We start from the raw sequence: 17,755 nt of genomic DNA on the forward strand, positions 1-17,755 counted from the left end.
AGAAACAAAGCAGTAGTGCAGAATATGGGTCTACCCAGTGAAATAAGGCTTAGCTTTAATATGCAACACTCTCATTACATAATATACTGAGGAAAGAAGTGGAGTTAATTCTATAGAAGGACTAGTATAAAATTACCAATTTATCCAAAATAAATTCTATAAGGCTATCTATTAACATGGATTTATACACACATCGGAGACATATAGGTATGTTTATAGACATTACATTCACATACATGTATATAAATTTTATACATATAGTATAAAAATGATGTCAACATCTATGCATTAACATTTCTGATATGACTGACTCCATCATTTGAGTCAGAATTTCACTCACCTCATTCAGTCTCAGTCAAGGGAGATGCCAAAGCAAGATGGAGTCATGACGACCACACAGGGGGAGAGTTTGAAAGCCCCTGGCCTGGCCTTTCATTCTGAACCATCTTCCCTTCCATTCAGTCTGTTTGACCCCCTCATTGAAGCTAAAATTGTCACATAGCTAGACAGACAATTAACTGTTTCAACAGGGCTGAGAAACATGCTGCACCATTGCTAAATCTTGCTATCCAACCTACCCATCATCTGGGCCAACAGGACAGGAGCTCGTATACCATGGTGATGAAGATAATGTAAACAGACAAACAACCTATACTTTAACTGTGTGTCACTAATATGACAAAAATTACTGTTTGCAGTGTTCATTGACAAACACCTGCAAATACAGCAAGTCCCATTTCCCCCTCTGAATTATGGGAAAGCTCTTGCTGCTCTCACTCAACACACTCATTCTGCTCCACAACAGATCAAATGCTTCATTCATACCACTGAACTTCATCATATGCATTCAAAAAAAAAAAAATCATGCCGAGCGCATCTTCACATCTCTAGAAAACCCCTAAATTGTGTCCATCAACTGCAGTGAAAGAACTTCATTTGGAAAAGATAGAATGGGAATGAGAAGCGATTCTGCTGCATGTACCCAAGATGCACTTAAGTTCTTATTACAGCATTTAGCCACTGGACGTCAGTTCTCTGATCTGAGCCGAGGATCAGATGATCTTTAATTCACAATAAAGACATATTACTTGAACAATCAGTTTTACCTGCAATTTTAATTTTTCCTTTTATATAGCTTTCCTGGGAATTTAGTGTTGATCGACAGCTGAGGAGGCCAGCACTCTTTCTATCCATAGAGCAAAGATAACAGTGTTGCAGGCTTCCCCATCACTGACCTGCCAATGATCTGAAACTAGAAGGATAACCCCCAGGGATGAGAAAATATTCTGGATGATGACACAATCCATTAGTTCTTGGCCTCAGCCAACACTGCTAAAAAAGTTGTCACTAAATGCTGGCTGTACTGCTGATTGTTCTACGAACAACTGCCTCCCAGGAAATGCACTGAGGAACATGCCATTTTATAAACAAAGAAAAAAGAAATCAAATAAAAATTGCTGATTTATTTTTTGGGGTGCAAAGGTTACCAAAATAGTCCCCTGGCACCTAACTCTCCATGCACTCTGCAGTCTGTAGACATAGGAAACCCTAATTTCAGTTTAAAACTATAAAAGCCCTTGTCCAGCTTTTGACGTCTAGCACAGTAAAATCTCAGATAAATCCATTCCCTCAGTAATAATAGGAACAAAATCATCATGTCATTTGTTTACACTGCAAGTTTACTCTAGTCAGCAGCTGACTCAAGAATCTTTTGGTGAAGTCCTGGGCCCCCTGAAGTTAATGGGAGTTTTGCCATTGACTTCAAATGGGAGCAGAATTTTACCTTTTCCCCTCCCAAATAATATCCTTTCCTTGTTGCATCCACACACCTGCTGTTCAAATCAGGCCCATCACCCAGATCAGTGAAGCACCTAGAATGTGACCTTAATTAATAAATGTCTAATACCCTGAAGGAGTTTGGAGAACATTTTACGGACAATCCTGTCGTTATTAGCAGTCAAACAAATCTAAATACATTTCACATTTTAGTCCAATTGGTTTTTAAAATTCTCAGCATTTTGGATTGCTGCACCTGTCAAAACCAGATATTTACCTGCATTGTTTCAAAATTACCTCTCCTTTATTGTTATTATTGGTAGCACAATGTTAACCAAAATTTCAGTGCAGCCACTTCCGGATAAGTCAATACCTGGTTGTCAATACCAGTTGTTTCCCACTTTCCATTCAATGTTATTATGTCTTAATTACTGCAAGAAGCAGCAATTTAAAGAAAAAACACAAAGAAAGAGCCGGTATGTGCCAGCAATGGCCCAGATACTCTGCCTTACACAACCAAATTGACATCAGCAGGAGAAAAGTCCATGTGAGCATCACTTGAGGAAGGTAAGATTTGGCCTTACCATACCAGGACAACTTATCTCGATTCATATTTTAATCAAATTTTCTTGCCAGTAGAGTAGACGTGCTTTCACCAGTCATTAGCTACAGATAGAAACAATTGCACAACAGTTGTATATAATAAACCTGATGAGAAAGAAGATATTACAAGATTATTGTGAGCTTATCTGTTGATGCGCATTGATTTTATTAACTTCAGTTCATCTAAGGAGCTGTGGCAGATGTTTTTTCTTGTTTGTTTTGTGTTTTGTTTTTAAAACAGACCTAGATTTGAACAGAAGTCATTGGATTCCGGAGTGTAAATTAAAGGCAGAATGAAGGGTAGGGGTTGCCTACCTCTGATGAGGTTCATCTCCTTCCCTGGATACTGTGAACTTTTCTTTGCTAAATTTCATTCCTGGCTCATATGCTTCTGAGGAGCAAATTTTCACCTTTGGAATGCACCGGATTGTACCGAATGGCAGGTATGTTCTGGTTTCCTTGGGAAAAAGTAGCCTTTAGGGCCTTTAACCATCTCCCAACCCAGCAAAACCATTCCATCCACGCATTACTTGAAAAACAAAGCTTTACCCACACTTTGTAAGATCAGAATATATTTATTAGTTATAAAAAATACAAGTGAAAAAACATCAGCCGGATACAAACCCATAAAAACAACACCATCCAAAGTTACACTGTGAGTTGTAGGATTTGCCTGGCTGATGTTAAGCCAACAACAACGTAGCGAGATTAAATTGTCTGATTTCCCCAGCCTCTCTGGAGTTGTTTTGTAAGTGGTTCAGATACAGAAAGAATCCTAAAACTCTGCAGAGTTAGCTGAACATTTGTATTCTCTCAACATCAAGGGAACATAATGCTGTAGAAAGGCAGCTTTCTGATTAGCAGCTTGGTTAAGGATTTTAATCCAGGAGGGTCTGGCCTGTCCTTTATATCCAAGCATAGCAAAACTCCCTGAAAAAGGAGAGACAAAAAGCGTGACCCTTTGTATCACTGGGTTAAGGGAATAACCATTTATTGTCATGACACAAACTCACTGCACAGATCAAGGAAACATTTTGGCCATCCCTTTGGTTGGATTACAGTAACATAACGTTTTATAAAACATAAGGAAGAATGAAGGAGAGGAACAATGCCTGAGATAAGCCACATTGAAGCAATATTCTGATTGCACTGTCCTCGGGAATTTCAATTAGCGGTGATGGAAGTCCCAGGTTTGAGTTAGTGGGACTAATGTTCTGTGGTCTGTTTTTAAATGCGGTTATTTTTTCATATCTGACTGGATGAAAATGCTAGGGAATTTTGAATCCTTATTTTATTAGGTTAGATCAGTTTTCTCAGCTATGCCTAAGCTGTTCTCTGTGTTGACTCCCTGTGTCTTTTTGTTTTAATAATAAATTACATTTGTATTATACCTTCTGTTGTAAATGATCCCAAGGCTATTTTTAAACTGTGGGCTCAATCCTACTCATGCAACAGGACTATTAATGTAAATACTTTTCATGTGAGTAAGAGTTGCAGTTCCAGGCAACAAGGTCCCAATCCTGTTCCCACTAAGGGTGAATGGCAGTTTTGACAGTGGCTTCAGTGCAATCAGGTTCAAACCACATGCATTTAGAGGAAATGTTTCAAGCCTCATTAACATAACCACCTCTGGAATGGATTAGCCCTGTTAAAATAGCTGCCAGACAATGTCAGAGTTGTGGAGTCAAATACTGCATACAACTGAAGCATCAGGGGGAATTTTAATATAATTACCCAGATTCAAGTTTGTCATGGACATCCGGACTAGCACCCTGGCGCTTCTGAAAAGCCAGTTCTTTGGTTTCTTATTTCACCCAAAAGAGAGCAGCAGCACACTGTCGCCTAGCATCATGCTGAAGTATCAGTTCACTATTGACTCAAAAAATGCTACCTACCAAACTACAGCACCTTTTGCTTCCTGCAGCAACACGGATTTTCATTAAGATAGGGGGATTCTGTGAGAAGCATTTCCATTTCTTTCTATACCACCAGAGTAGTGATACAGAGAGCCACGGTGGAGGACAGAATCATGCATGTAAAGTACTCTGAATGGAGCTGATCAGGAAGGGTTTTTAGATCCCCAAAAAATAACAAACAAAAAAAAAAGTTTTAAATTATCTTCAAAAATTTCTGTATTTTCATCAAAAAACTGAAAATATTTTGGTTTTCTGCCAAAGACTGAAATTTTTAGGGTTTCAATGGCTAAAAAATGAAAATTATTTTCTGCAAACTTAAAGAAAAAAAACAATAGCTGATCAGTAACTAAAATGAGCACAAAGGCACACCTGCCTTCCTTGCTCTGAAGTGTATGCCCGCCACTCGTTTTAAAAATAATATGAGTGAGTTAACATGGCTATTTAAACCAGGCATCAGAGTAAGTTTAAATACAAATTTTCTGGATAAGTTACTTCACTGCTGTAAACAGATGTGAAAGAAAAAAAAGAAGTGTGACTGAAAATACAGCCAACTCCACTTCTGACCTCTGCTTAAGAGGTATCAAACTGAATCACAGATGGCTGGCTGGCTGATTTTCTTATCAACTAAAGGAATTACTCCACAAAAGCGGTACTTGGCCGACCTTCTACTTTCCAGTAGGATTACTGTGTGGAAATACGGCACCGCCAGCACAGTGTGCACATGGCTGCTACATTCACACTAAACCTTTGACAAGAATTTCAGCTAAAATCAGCAAGAGACAGGAAATTCAAGATTAAGTCTGTTGGTCTGGGGCACTATAGTATAATCGAGTACCTCTGATATTCTTGGAGCTATGCAATTCTTCAGCACAATGGTGGGAGGTACTCGGTTTCAAATTCTGTCCTCAGGTGCATGCATGCAACTCCCTTTGTATGGGAATTGTGTGCACTTGGGGGCGGAATTTGATCTGGAAGACGAAGTGCAGACGTAAATCTGGATGTCCCTTCATTTGATTATTCTGCTCCCACAGAAGTCAATGAGAGTTTAATCTGCAGCAGCACCAGGGTCAAGCGCTAGCTCACTTTAAGAAGGTCTGACCTTGCTATGTTTTTTCAGTCTGAACAGAGCGGGTGTTTGGCCTGCCTAAGGACCAATTAATGGTATTAGGATTGTGCCACAGTTTTATATCACTATATTCCCCACCCCCCCTTTCCTTTTTGTTCCTTTACAAATATCTTTATTGATTTTAAAACAAGGATATGAAACTCTAGATGGGCCTGATTAAACCATTGATGCCAATGGAAAGAAATACATTGACTGGGGCTTTGGATGAGGCCCCAGGAGGGCAACAAACTCTGGACAACCAATCAAAAGGCACTTCACCTTCCTTGCAGAAGAAGTCAATCCACTGACTGGAAACTGAAGTGGTAATAAGGGTGGAATAGGTACCCCAGCAAAGACAGTGCTAGCCACCTCCATTAAAGGGAATGATGGACAAACACCTAGTCCAGATTGCAATCTAGTTCATCCAAAATTATCTCAAGTTTTTTGGTCTGGAAAGAACGCTGGAAAAAACTTTTTAGATCTGGGTTTCTTCAACTCCCAGTTGGGTTGTGACTACAGTGAGAAAAGCCCTTCTTACGGTATTTTGGAATGTCTGCTTCTAGTCTTGGGAAGTGCAGAGGTGCAAGAAAACATTAAAAAGAACAGGGGACCAACTGTCTGGTTTCAGTTTTGAGAAAAAGGCTCAGCTTCTTATTTTTATCTGAACTGAAGGGGCACTTCATTATAGATTAGTTGATTACTGTACAATTTCTTGCTACTGCAAATGATCTTGCAGGAAATCAAGGTAAAAGTATAAGTAGGGTCGTCCAAAACTGGTGATTTTTTTTCCATCGTGACCTACATTTTGCTCTCATCTGAATTTCATTTCAGGGTATTTTTCTCTCTCATTAAACTTAACTTCATGGCTGGTTTTTCCTCTGAAAATATTTGAATTTTAAAGTTGGAGCCTACTCTTTGTTCAGAAACTGATTAATTTCCACTGGAAAAACGGGGCTTTTTTTTTTTTTTGGAGTGAAAAGTTTACAAAGTGTGGCTATTTATTGGTGAGACGGGTTCAGTTTTAGATTTGTAATAAAGGGTAAAGATCCCTCAAATTTCTGCCTAGCTCTGAGGCTCGAGCTTTTCAACAATTTTCCCTAGATGATATTGGTATATTTTATAGCATAGTCTATATTTATAAACTCAGAAGGTGGTGCTTGTACATTTTTGCTAGACAAATGCACTTTCAATTTTAGCCAAAGAAGGCATGGCAGTGTAATTCACATAAATATAGTCACCTTTTTTGTGGAAGACAATAGGCTTTGCAGAACCTAACCTTGTAAAAACAGACATTTCAGAGGTTCCCATCATTTCTGACCCGTCTTTAGAGCACACAAGAACAACTGAGCTGAAAAGAAGGACAATTATTATAGCACAATAGCATAAGACTATTCTTGCTAAGTGTCTGTTGCATCTTTATGCCCCAATTCTGGAAAGCACTTAAACATATGCTTAAGTCCCATTGACTACAATCACACACAACAATGCTTAAAGTTAAGCATGTGCTTCAATGCTTTCCTGAATCAGGGCTTTACCTTTTCAATGTCACCTTCATTTCCTTCTGAACCAAACCAAAACAAAAATGGTTGAAAAAGCATATCCTACATAGGGTATTGATATTTACCCCCAGGAAAAATTCACTTGAAATACAATATAGTCCCAAACTCACACATTCATACCTTCTGCATCTGATTCTCAGTCAAGCCTGAGGCTGGCTTCTAACCTCACAGATGCAATTTTGAGCCCACAGTGAATTGCACCTGCAATGAATTATAGGCACAGTTGATAGCATTCAGATGACTGACTACCTGTTTGTGCCTGTGAAATATGAACCCAGACCATGTATGTATCTATATGGGTATATGTGAATAGATTATTTCATATATTCACACATACATATGATGTTTGTCCACCCCACATAAGCACATGAGTGGTTACGGTGGCTAGCTGGGCTAATTAACTCCTCAGGTTGCACCTGGAGGAGGAGCCAGGGAGCAGGGATTAATTAGATGAGGCTCAGTTGGATGGGAAAAAGAGGGCATGTATAAAACCTAATAGCTGACAGCAGCAGTCTGCAGTTGCTCCCTGGGAGAAGAGAGATGTGAGGGACTGGCAAACCCAGAAAAGGAGGGAGAGACCAGACCTTGGCTACTGAGTAGAGGGTCTGAGTTGGAACCTAGAATTCTGCTCTTGAGGATGGATCAGGGTTCTCCTACCAGCCACTGGGGAAGTGGCTCAGACCAGGCAGTGGAGAACAGACTGCCTGGGCCAGTTTGAATGGGAAGACTGATATCCCAGAAGGGAGGACCATAGTGACCTGGCCAGAGGGCCAAGTCACGAAGAGGAAGCTGGAGCGAGTGGGGCTGCAGGGTGAGAGAGAATGATGGGCAGAGAGATCTTCAGAGGAGGGCACAGCACCCAGAAAGAGCTAATCTCCAGAGGGACCAGGAGGTGGCACCTCTAGCAGTGAGTGGATCCTGTGACAATACACATGGGATAGCTCAGCAGTGTTTGTATCCATGGTCATGAACTGCTCAAAAATGCCTTGGAGTGAAAGTCTGTTTTCTGGTTATTTGACCTGCTTTTACCAGCAGCCAAGAATTTTTCTATAAATCTCTGCTGTTCCATGTTTATGTGGTGACACAGAAAACCACAAGGAATGTGGAACAGACACAGATGATCCAGCTCATTGCCGAAGCACATCTAAGGTAACAGAGCCGGCAGGTCAATTAACTGACTTGCCCAAGAAAAGTCCTGTGGGAGAGTCTGGCACACCTCTGATTCTTCTCTATCAAAAAAAGCAAACAACCACCAGCAAGAATAAACAAACTCTCTCTTTCCAGCAATGGAAAAAATGAGTCATCCCCTGCCAGGAAATTGCTGCCGTTTCAGTTGGACACCAGAATAAGTTAATAGAACTGCAAATGTCATTGCAAAAGGCCTTATGTACCTCAGGATGGAAAACAAACTGTTAACTTAAATGGAAGTGCCAGTTTTCCAGAAAATTTGTCTCCGTCTGCAGTCTGTGTAACCCTCTGAGAGAAGCATGAGTTTTATTTTCTGGAGAAGATTTGATTTTTGGAAAAGCCTCAATCTGTCAGATTTCACCAGGCACAAGATCAGCTATGAAAAGTAGGTCATTTTCCTCTTTGTCTATCACCCACATGTTGCTACATGAACTTAAACTTTCAACACCCTGCTTACCTCTCTTCTATAGATGTTTGAACATAATCAGTTATTGCACTGGCAGCATTTATAGCACTAACTGTGTCAAAGTGCCGCCTACTCACGACTGCTCCTGAACACGCGTCTAGCACCAAGAAGAATATCCCCCGACTACTGAACAGGAAAATGTCATCGTTTATCTGCAACCAAAATACAGGTTAGGATTAGCTGAAGCAGTCTGTGGACAAATAGGCAACTTTAAACTCTGCTCCTATCTCCTGTGTTTGTAATTCCTTTCTCACAGACAGGTGAGAACATCAAGCATTTATACTCCATAAAAAGGTATCATTACTATGTAAGAGGTACCAACTCCTGAAGAGGTTTTATCACTGGAGATAATGAAGAATAATAGTTTTACCTAAGTCTCGTGAGCTGTGTGCTATATGAAAATAGAGGAAGTCGGCATCTGTACCTCAAAGGCCTAGTTTCTATATTAAAACAATAGAGTTGTGAAGCAATACACCGGTGGTCATGTTTTCAGCCTATTTTTAAACAAGCCTCTGTTCACACAGGTGCATTTCAGGTCAGTTAGATGTCTGAGTACCTGGCTTAAAAATGGTTCTTTTCCTGGACAATTTCAAATTTCCACTGAAAAAATTGATTACTAAGAAATCTGTCAAGCGGGAATATTTTGATTGGGAAATGCTGCCACCGGCATCATGGGAGTTGTAGTTCAGGTACAGTGTAGTTCAGTGATTTAGAACTAGGACTACTCAATACCATGGCATGGTATTGAAGCTCATGTAGTTCTCCATCAGGGAGCTGTATAACTATGGATAAGGCTAAGATTTTGTCATGGGTATTTTTAGTAAAAGTCACGGACGCGGCATGAGCAATAAACAACAATCCATGGAGGCCTGTGACTTGTCTGACTTTTACTAAGAATACCCTGGGGGGAACACTGCCAGGGCTTGCAACTGCTCCAGCCCCAGCTACTGTTCCGGCGGCCCCAGGGCTGGTTGCCCGTCCACTGTTCTGATGGCTGCTGTTCCAACAGCCCCAGGGCTGACACCTCCCCCAGAAGAAGTTCCAGAAGGTCACAGAATCTGTGACCTCAGTGAAAGAATTGTAACCTTAGCTATGGGTGACCTTCTGTACTAATACCTTATGGAATGAGATACCTAGGCACACTGATGAAATGGAAGCATTAACTCTAAATTTCTTTGCTCCTTCAATGTTATTCTTAAAGTCAGGTTTAAAAACAATACAGCAAGTGCCTGATAGATTTTATTAGGATTTCTGCATCAGAGGCATAACATGGCATGAGGTGATCTAGTGCTCAAACGATTCAAAATCTTCTAGACCCTTATTACCATTATAGGGTTGCCAATTTTGGTTGGACGTATTCCTGGAGATTTAATAACATGACAATCCTTAATTAAAGATTAATCTTTGGCCTGGAGTCTCCAGGAATTAATCCTGCAGGGTTGGCAATCCTAATCACCAATGAGTTCAAATCTCATGCTTCTGATATGGGATCTCCAGGGAATACAGGCCCAAGGTGGATGAGCCTGGATATACATTGGCCAAAACCCAGCAAAAAAAAACGCTAGGGCTGCTTTTCCGTGCAACAGGATATTCAAAGTTAAGAGCACAGAGATTTCAGGGTTGGAAGGAGCAGGGAGTTCCAACAGGGGAAAAAAAAGAATTGGAAAGGGGCCACTGCAGGGTCACAGAACAAAAGGAAACACAAGGATAACCCAGGGTCAAGGGTAGGTATTAATTGTGGGTCATGGAGTGGTGGAGAGAAGCTGTTTAGGATGCCAGTAACAGACTTTTCTGACACAAATCACAGATGAATGGCTCAGCTTCCTAGACCTGGGAGAGTTCATTTTGCCAAATTTAAGACTTATTTGGAAACGGCAGGTTATAAATTAAGAACCACACTTGAGGCTTGAGTTTCATTTGGTAAAACAAGAGTTCTGGACTGCTGCATAGCTTGTTCTTTTGGGTGTTTAGCCCCAATTCTCTAGGCCTTTACATTCCATATACACGTTTTCACAATTAAAATTTCCTTTCAAATGTAATGGTTGGAATTAAAACTTTGGAAAACTCCAAAGTTTTACGAAATACCATTGGCTTCTCCTATCATCTCTAAATAGCTCTGTGTGGGAATAAACTGCATAGAGTAACTTACATGCATTTTACAGTTCACTACAGCCAGTGATGCATCCTCAGTTAATTCAGCCTTGATTTTGGGGGGGGGATGGGGGAGGGAGTGCAGAGGAACCAATGTAGTTGACAATAAATCCCAGCTACTCTGAATCCATTAGGATGCCACACTAGCCTTAGCTGGCATTCGTTAGCAGTAACAGCATCTCAAATGCACAGGTACACTCTGACAGTACATATGCAAGCATACTGTCTAATGAGAAAAACTTGAAAGATGTGCAGATATGACCCCATAGCTGTAAATCCCAGAGTACTAAATAGAGCTGGGCATAATAGTTATAGTTTATTAAGGCCCCCATACTGGTCCTATTACAGTCAAAATTCCCACTAACTTTATTTAGAGCTGAATGCTAGTCCCCATAATTATAAATAAGAGAAACAATGCAGATGAATCTTCTAATCTAGCTTCCCATTTCTATTGCTTTCACGGTCTTCAAGTTTTTGCAGTAACTTTTACAGGAAATGAGTTCCCCTATTTAATCATGAATTCAAGTCTGGTAGAAAGCATACCTTAATGAAAGCTGGCTTCAAGTGATTCTGTATGTCAGCTCTACTGACCGACTGGATCTGGATTCTTACATATTTGGTTGAGGGTTTACTAGTGATAGCAACCTGTAATTATATGAAGGGAAGAAGCTTGGTGGGGAAAAAATGGCTCTCAAACATTTGCTCATTAACAAATTGTATCAACTGCCCATTTCACCCTACCACACACCCCTGGAATGCCATCCTGCAAATACTCCAAAGTGCATATTTTTGCAGGTTATGAACCTTAATCACAAACATGTAAAACTCATTAAACATTTAGCTTGAAGAGATGAAGATAAAAATGATGTTAAAAATAGTTACTTAAAATCAATCTAAATTGAGAGTAGAGACCTCCAAATACAGGGTTGTCAGTGCCTAAATACCTTAGTTATACTTGCCTATAAACTCCAGCTCTTTCTTACCCTCCCTGACTCCTCCATCCTCCTGTATAAAAACTTGGTGCAGAACAAGAATGCCTTTAGAAAACTGATCATTAGTTGCTGAAAGAGATGCAAAGGGGAGCGGACTGTTTCAGTAGCCTAAACCTCTGCTGGTTTTTTTGTTTGTTTGCATTCTCTCTCATCTCTTATTTCCACCACCATATATTTCTGACTTTTACTGACAACTGGCTTGATTCCATCATTCTCATACCTATTCATTAGGGCTATTCTGCAAGCAGCCCCACTGGTTTCAATGGCATTCATTGCAGAGTAAGCCTAAGAGCACATGCTTAACTTTACTTATGTGAGTAAAAGGTACTAGAACTGAATGAAAAATGGGACAGAATTTTGAATGCCAATTTTGGGGGAGGGGGGATGGCAACGCTGGTAAAAGGCAGGGGAATAAACAACTCATGAACATTGTAAAAATATCATCCTTTGTTAATTTTCAGTGTTGATAATGTCATTGCAATCGTTTGAATTTTGCAAATTCTAAATCCATTTAAAAAGGTAAGCACATGCATAGGTGTTTGCAGGATCAGGGTGTAAGGGACTATTTAGTGTGAATCTAAAGATGCCATAGAAAGTAGAATTGAGTTACTATATAATTTTTTGGCAACAGTATTAAACATTTAAGTAAAGCTGCAATCTGAATGGCTATACCTGTGTGTAGATCACATATTGAGCCTCTCTGAATGCTTCATTAGAAACAGTCAGTTCTACAGTCTACAGGTACCATTCATGAAAGGAAGAGGTTTTTCCAGGAATAGGATCACATAACAATGATTAGCCAACATGGTGATTAGTGTCCTGAAATTACCACCTTCTGGAAGAGATATGTCCAAAAGGTCTGGAAAACCACAGTGTCCTCTGATCTGCGTGGAATGCCCCTGCATTAATTAATTCAGGGAAATTCTATGGACTGTTATATTGGTGATCAGACTAGATTGTCACAATGGGGCCCTTCTGGCTTTATAATCTATGAAATGGTCTACTCCTTGTCTCATTCTGAAGTTAATTGCATTGTATTTTTGAATCAGGATATCATATACTTCATTTGGGCAATGGTCATTGTTCAAAAGAATCTCATCACCTTAGCTAATAAGCCGAGTACAATGTCATATAATCAGTTACGTGTTAAGAATGCACATGTCTTGCTTGTGCAGTATAGACTAGATTCTGCTCTTTGTTGCACTGGTGTGAATCTGGGATGACTTCACATGATTTACAATGGTGTAAATTCAAAGTAAGGGAGATCAGAATCTGCATGGATATTCATTTAAAATACAGATAGATCATGATCATCATACCCTGGCTTGAAGAACAGCAAATTATATATAAGTATGTTTGAATTCAAAGCTAAATACATCTCAACAATCCCAGTGACAACTTTAGTTGCTACAAATATACACTTCATTTGCTTCTAGTTAACTGACCTCAGAGAAGTTGTCTGTCTCTGCAGCATACTGTAAAATGCTGTAGAAAACCAGACCCTCCTACTACTCTATCCTACCTTCTGGTCACGTTTAGGAGCAGAGGGAATTGCCTAAGGGCCTTCTGCATACCTTGTGAATATTACCTTCTTATAAAGATGCTTACGTTCTACAGAGGAAGTTCTGATTGGCATTGCAAAGAAGTATTCAGTTCTGTACCTGTGGGGCTCCACACTGGCTGCAAGGCACAGTCAGTCGCTGAGACATTGAGTGCTGTGTAGCTAGTCTCCTGTTATTCTCCAGGAAAGGGTTAAGGGCACAACTCCAGGAATCCTTCGAGGACATGTGTGTGACGATTTTAATGCGTTCACAGCCTTGCTGAGAGCAATAACTGTGCCCTTTTCGAGCTTCATGAGCTTGGAGGACGATAAATAGGTACCTGACAAATGAGACCATTACAAAATGAACAAAAGGATCAGAGCTATCTGGGGTGCCATCAGAGGAGTATTTGGCAAGAGACAGGATCTGTACTGCATGAAACTCCCCCTTGTAATGTTTTTCTGAGGAAAGTTACTTCAATACCTTCATCCTATTTAGTAACCCATAATACAGCACACTATGGACAAACCAGCAAGTCAGGTTCTGCCTGGTCCCAGGGGCGCTGGAACAGTTTGTATAGTGGGGATGCTGAAAGTCATTGAAGCAAACTGTAAACCCTGCATCTAATGGAAACCACTCCAAGCCAGGGGGTGCAGCAGCACCCTAAGCACCCCTAGTTTCAGTGCCTATGCCTGGTTCTGCATGAGGGTGCAAATAGCTCCTTGTCATTGTGGCTTGGTGTGGAGGCCTGGAACAACTGCTGTCCTTGCACGTGGAGTACAAATTCTACACAAGGATATTACCACTAGACCACCTAGAGGGAGCCAGCCACCTCCTCACCACCCTTCCACAGGGCTACCAGAGCTGGGCTGCATCTGGCCAGAGAATGGAGTAGCAGCCATGCTCTCCCTATAGTCCTGGAGGTATTATGCCTGGCAGAGGACTCCAGCAGCTCCCACTGGGGCTCTCTGCCTTTGCATTGCCTCATCCCAGACTGTCCCTTTCAGGCAAAATTCATCTCAAAGTGTGCAGAAGTAACACTTGAAGCAGCCACTGTACCAATTCTCTTAGAGCAGCTAAAAAAATGAGCCTAAGTATGTTTTCAACTTTGTCTATTTTGTAGTTTAGGCTGGATTAAATCACAAACAGCTCAGCTATACTATCAGGAAAATACCTGAGCTTTATTGAAAAGGGTTAATTTTAATGCTCCTTCTTCTAGGCAAATGGAAACATAAGTACACTTGGTTCATCTCCAGAGATCTAGCACATGTGGCTGAAGAGAAGGGGGAACATCCCACGGATTAAGAAATAAAAGCTAATAAAACCTCCAAAACCTCAACATCTATTTTCAGTCGGACTAAAAAAAGCAAAGCTTAGCTAAATAAAAAACAAACAGCCCTGTAGTTCCAGAACCAAGTCAGGTCAGGCCCATCAATCTGTGTGTTCAAAGTCGAAAAGCACAGCAGGCAGCGTATGGCTCTGTCCCCTGCATACCCTCATGAGTAACTACTTTCGCATGCACTTCCTTGGTAAATAATCTGTGTGCACCATTTGGGTAACATTTTGTACAGATTGAAAGAGAGAACAAATGAGCAAATAATTATTTCACAATTCCTATCATGAGAACACATTCACAGCATTGCTGAGTCCCACATGGCATAATATACACTCCAGGATTTGATTGGTCACATACAAAGTTTGAATGAATGACTATTTTCCTTTTTTAATTTTAAAATCTGACATTTGTGACCTGACTTCAGTGTTCGTTGCATTGGTAGGTTAGGCACAATGGGCAGTGCACATTGTGTACAAAGGTACACGTACCTTTTTTGCAAGTATTTTACCAGAACACTAAGCTGTGGTTTCTCTGTTATTTTTCTTCAATGGAAGATATTTGGGTCTTATTAATATTACTACTATTCATTATTTGTATGACGGTAGAAGCCACAGGTCTCGAAAATTGCAGCCCCATTGCGCTGGTCACTATACATGCACAGTAAGAGAGTTCTTGCCTTAAAGAGCTTACAATCTATATAGACAAGACAAAGGATTATTTTCCCCATTTAATAGAGGGGAACTGAGTCAGAGCATAAATGACTTGTCCAAAGTCACACAGGAAGTCTGTGGCAGAGCTGAGCCTAGAACCTGAGTCCCCCATCCAGTCTCTTAAGCACAATAAACTAATATCCTTGGGATAGACGTGTATCGGCTAGGAAGAGTTTCAGCGAAGTGGAGAAGGGTGAGGGAGGTTATAACAGTTGGACTTGCGAAGATCCTGTATTCCCCTGTGGTTCTTAATGCTGTTTCTGTTCATTGTTTTGTTTTTAATTCACTTTTTTGTTTCCCACAAGCACTGCTCTGCAAAATTCAATACTGGGGGCCTAATTCTGCTCTCACACATCTGTGAAACCTCTCACGTATCTGTGAAACGCCACTGCCTGCCATGGGAGCCACACGGTTATAAACAGACGGGAGGATTTGGGCTCAGGAGCACATTTTGTCTGCCCCTAGAATTTCTTTTGAAAGGGACCTGAGAGGCAACTCTGCCTCTTCTTTAAGGCTTGCCTCACACTGTCAAAATGTGAGAATTATCCAGGGCTTCCCCTTTTTAACCAGTTCAGGCACACAAACTGTGAAAGGTAGTTCTAAGTCTCTCAGACACACTGCGCACTGGAATCAGCACCCTATGATGGTCGCCTACTCCAGATAGATAGTCTCTTGAGGTGTGATGGTTTTTAATATGTATATCAACGCAGCGACCACCACTCTAGTGATGTGGACACTGGGGGGGGTGGGGGGGTATAGCCCCCAGCACTGTCAAAGGGTCTGAAGCCAGGAGAGAGAGAAGCAACTTTCTCAATGGGGAAAAAAAAAAAAAAAAAAAAAAAATCACTGAGCAGTAAAATCTCAGCACAATTTTTGTTTGTGTTTTTCCCTTAATCTCGCTTTCATGAATGACAGTTCAAAGTCTCACAGCCTGTCACAAAGATGCTCTTCATAACCCTGCATTTTATACACCTTTAATACAGACAATGGGCCAAACTGTGCTCTCTCTGTGACACAAGTGTAAATCTGGAGCAACTCTTGACTTCCAAGAGGTTATTCCAAATTTACATCAGAGCATAGCTTGACCCCCAGTCTTAAATTTTCTTTTGGAAGGAGCACAGAAGGTTTGCAGAGTGAAGATGGAACAGGTATGGAGTCAGGCAGAGATGTATACACTACTAGTGTCTGTCATGTATCAATCTGAATAACCATTTAAAAATCAATCTGATAATATTTATGTTCTGATACCACTTGACTGTCAATTCCAGCAAAAGGCTAAAATATATTGCTTCCGCAGATAGCACCACAATAAGTACAACTTGCAGACCTGGGCATTGGAGGTCAGATAAAATAAGACACCCACACACCCTGAAACTTTGCCCAAAAGTCTAACTAGTTTCAAAGTTTGCAAATGCTCGGTTATCTTCCCTCATTATTTTATATTTTCTGCACCCAGAATTCCCTTTTTCAGCTGGAAGTGGGAGTGCCAAAATAGCACAAGACAGACTGTGCTAGCAGGATTTAAGCTCAGAGAATGCAGATAAGCTTGTAAAACTTTGGCTTGGGATTCGGTTCTTATTGGAATCAACGCCAAATGTTGAGGCTCAAACGGGACTAACTTAGTGCTGCCAAGTTCCACCCAGAAGCTTGAGGAAGTTTTTTGGAAGGTGATGGATGGCTTACAGGACCGATGCCATTTTTTCTTCACCTCCCCCTCATTTTCGTTTCCTGCTTTGCTACCCTTTTGCCTCTTCTGCTCTCTTCCCTGCCCCAAATTAACTATCCAACTTCTCCCTTCCTCACCCTAGTGATGCACCGCTGCTCATCACCAATACATTCTTCACTCTCAGAAACATGTCTGAAAGACATTAGAGTGAGGAGCCAAGCACTGAACATAGAGGGAGCAGGCCACAGTGGGAGATAAGGGAAGGCAGATGGGGGAGAAGAGTCCCTAATGTGGGATGCTCTTTCCTTAAGATGGCTGTCCTGGCAAGTTTTGAGGCCTGTGGTTAGAAGTCAGTTATACAGTCCCACTCACCCCAATGCACTGTCGAAGTAGAAGAGCCGCTCGCCCGTCCTGTTGAGCACACTGGGCCAGGAAGGGGCTGCTAGGTAGTGTTTTACACTGTGCACTCTCCCCGTCTGTCGCTGGTAGATGTCTGCCACAATGGTGAAAACAGCCTCCTTGGGATAACATAATGCAACATGCAGCCAGTCTCCTCTGTTGGCAAAATAGTGTGAGGGAGTGGGGAAAGAGATAAAATATATGCTTGTCAGTGTTCAAGGACTTGAAAAGAAATGAGAAAAGGTCTTGTGCTGCAAGGACAATATTTAAGGGGTAGAAAGGGTCTTTGTTTTCAACACTCCCTCCCCTTTTGAAAAATCCCAACCAAACTAACTTGGGGATTCACC

The 17,755-nt window shown here is 41.0% G+C and overlaps 2 protein-coding genes across 10 annotated transcripts in view; both read right to left on the reverse strand.

The window, feature by feature from the left end:
• The window catches only part of CEMIP (cell migration inducing hyaluronidase 1), a 144,782-nt gene that overhangs the window by 76,798 nt on the left and 50,229 nt on the right, over window positions 1-17,755 (reverse strand). The gene's annotated exons all lie outside the window — the stretch shown is intronic.
• LOC117884240 (cell surface hyaluronidase-like) overlaps window positions 2,935-17,755 on the reverse strand; it is a 74,504-nt gene continuing 59,683 nt past the window's right edge. For 4 of the 5 annotated variants that reach the window (XM_034784471.1, XM_034784472.1, XM_034784474.1 and 1 more), the window contains 6 exons: window positions 17,382-17,564; window positions 13,418-13,637; window positions 11,308-11,409; window positions 8,605-8,765; window positions 6,639-6,748; window positions 2,935-3,309 (listed from right to left, as the gene is read on the reverse strand). In XM_034784471.1, the coding sequence (XP_034640362.1) occupies window positions 3,155-3,309; window positions 6,639-6,748; window positions 8,605-8,765; window positions 11,308-11,409; window positions 13,418-13,637; window positions 17,382-17,564 (931 nt within the window). In that variant the 3' untranslated portion in view covers window positions 2,935-3,154. Of the gene's footprint in view, window positions 3,310-6,638; window positions 6,749-8,604; window positions 8,766-11,307; window positions 11,410-13,417; window positions 13,638-17,381; window positions 17,565-17,755 lie in introns of those variants that run through there. The other variant, XM_034784473.1, reaches the window with a different exon arrangement.

Source organism: Trachemys scripta, chromosome 10, assembly GCF_013100865.1.
Source record: "Trachemys scripta elegans isolate TJP31775 chromosome 10, CAS_Tse_1.0, whole genome shotgun sequence".
NCBI classification, from domain to species: domain Eukaryota; kingdom Metazoa; phylum Chordata; order Testudines; family Emydidae; genus Trachemys; species Trachemys scripta.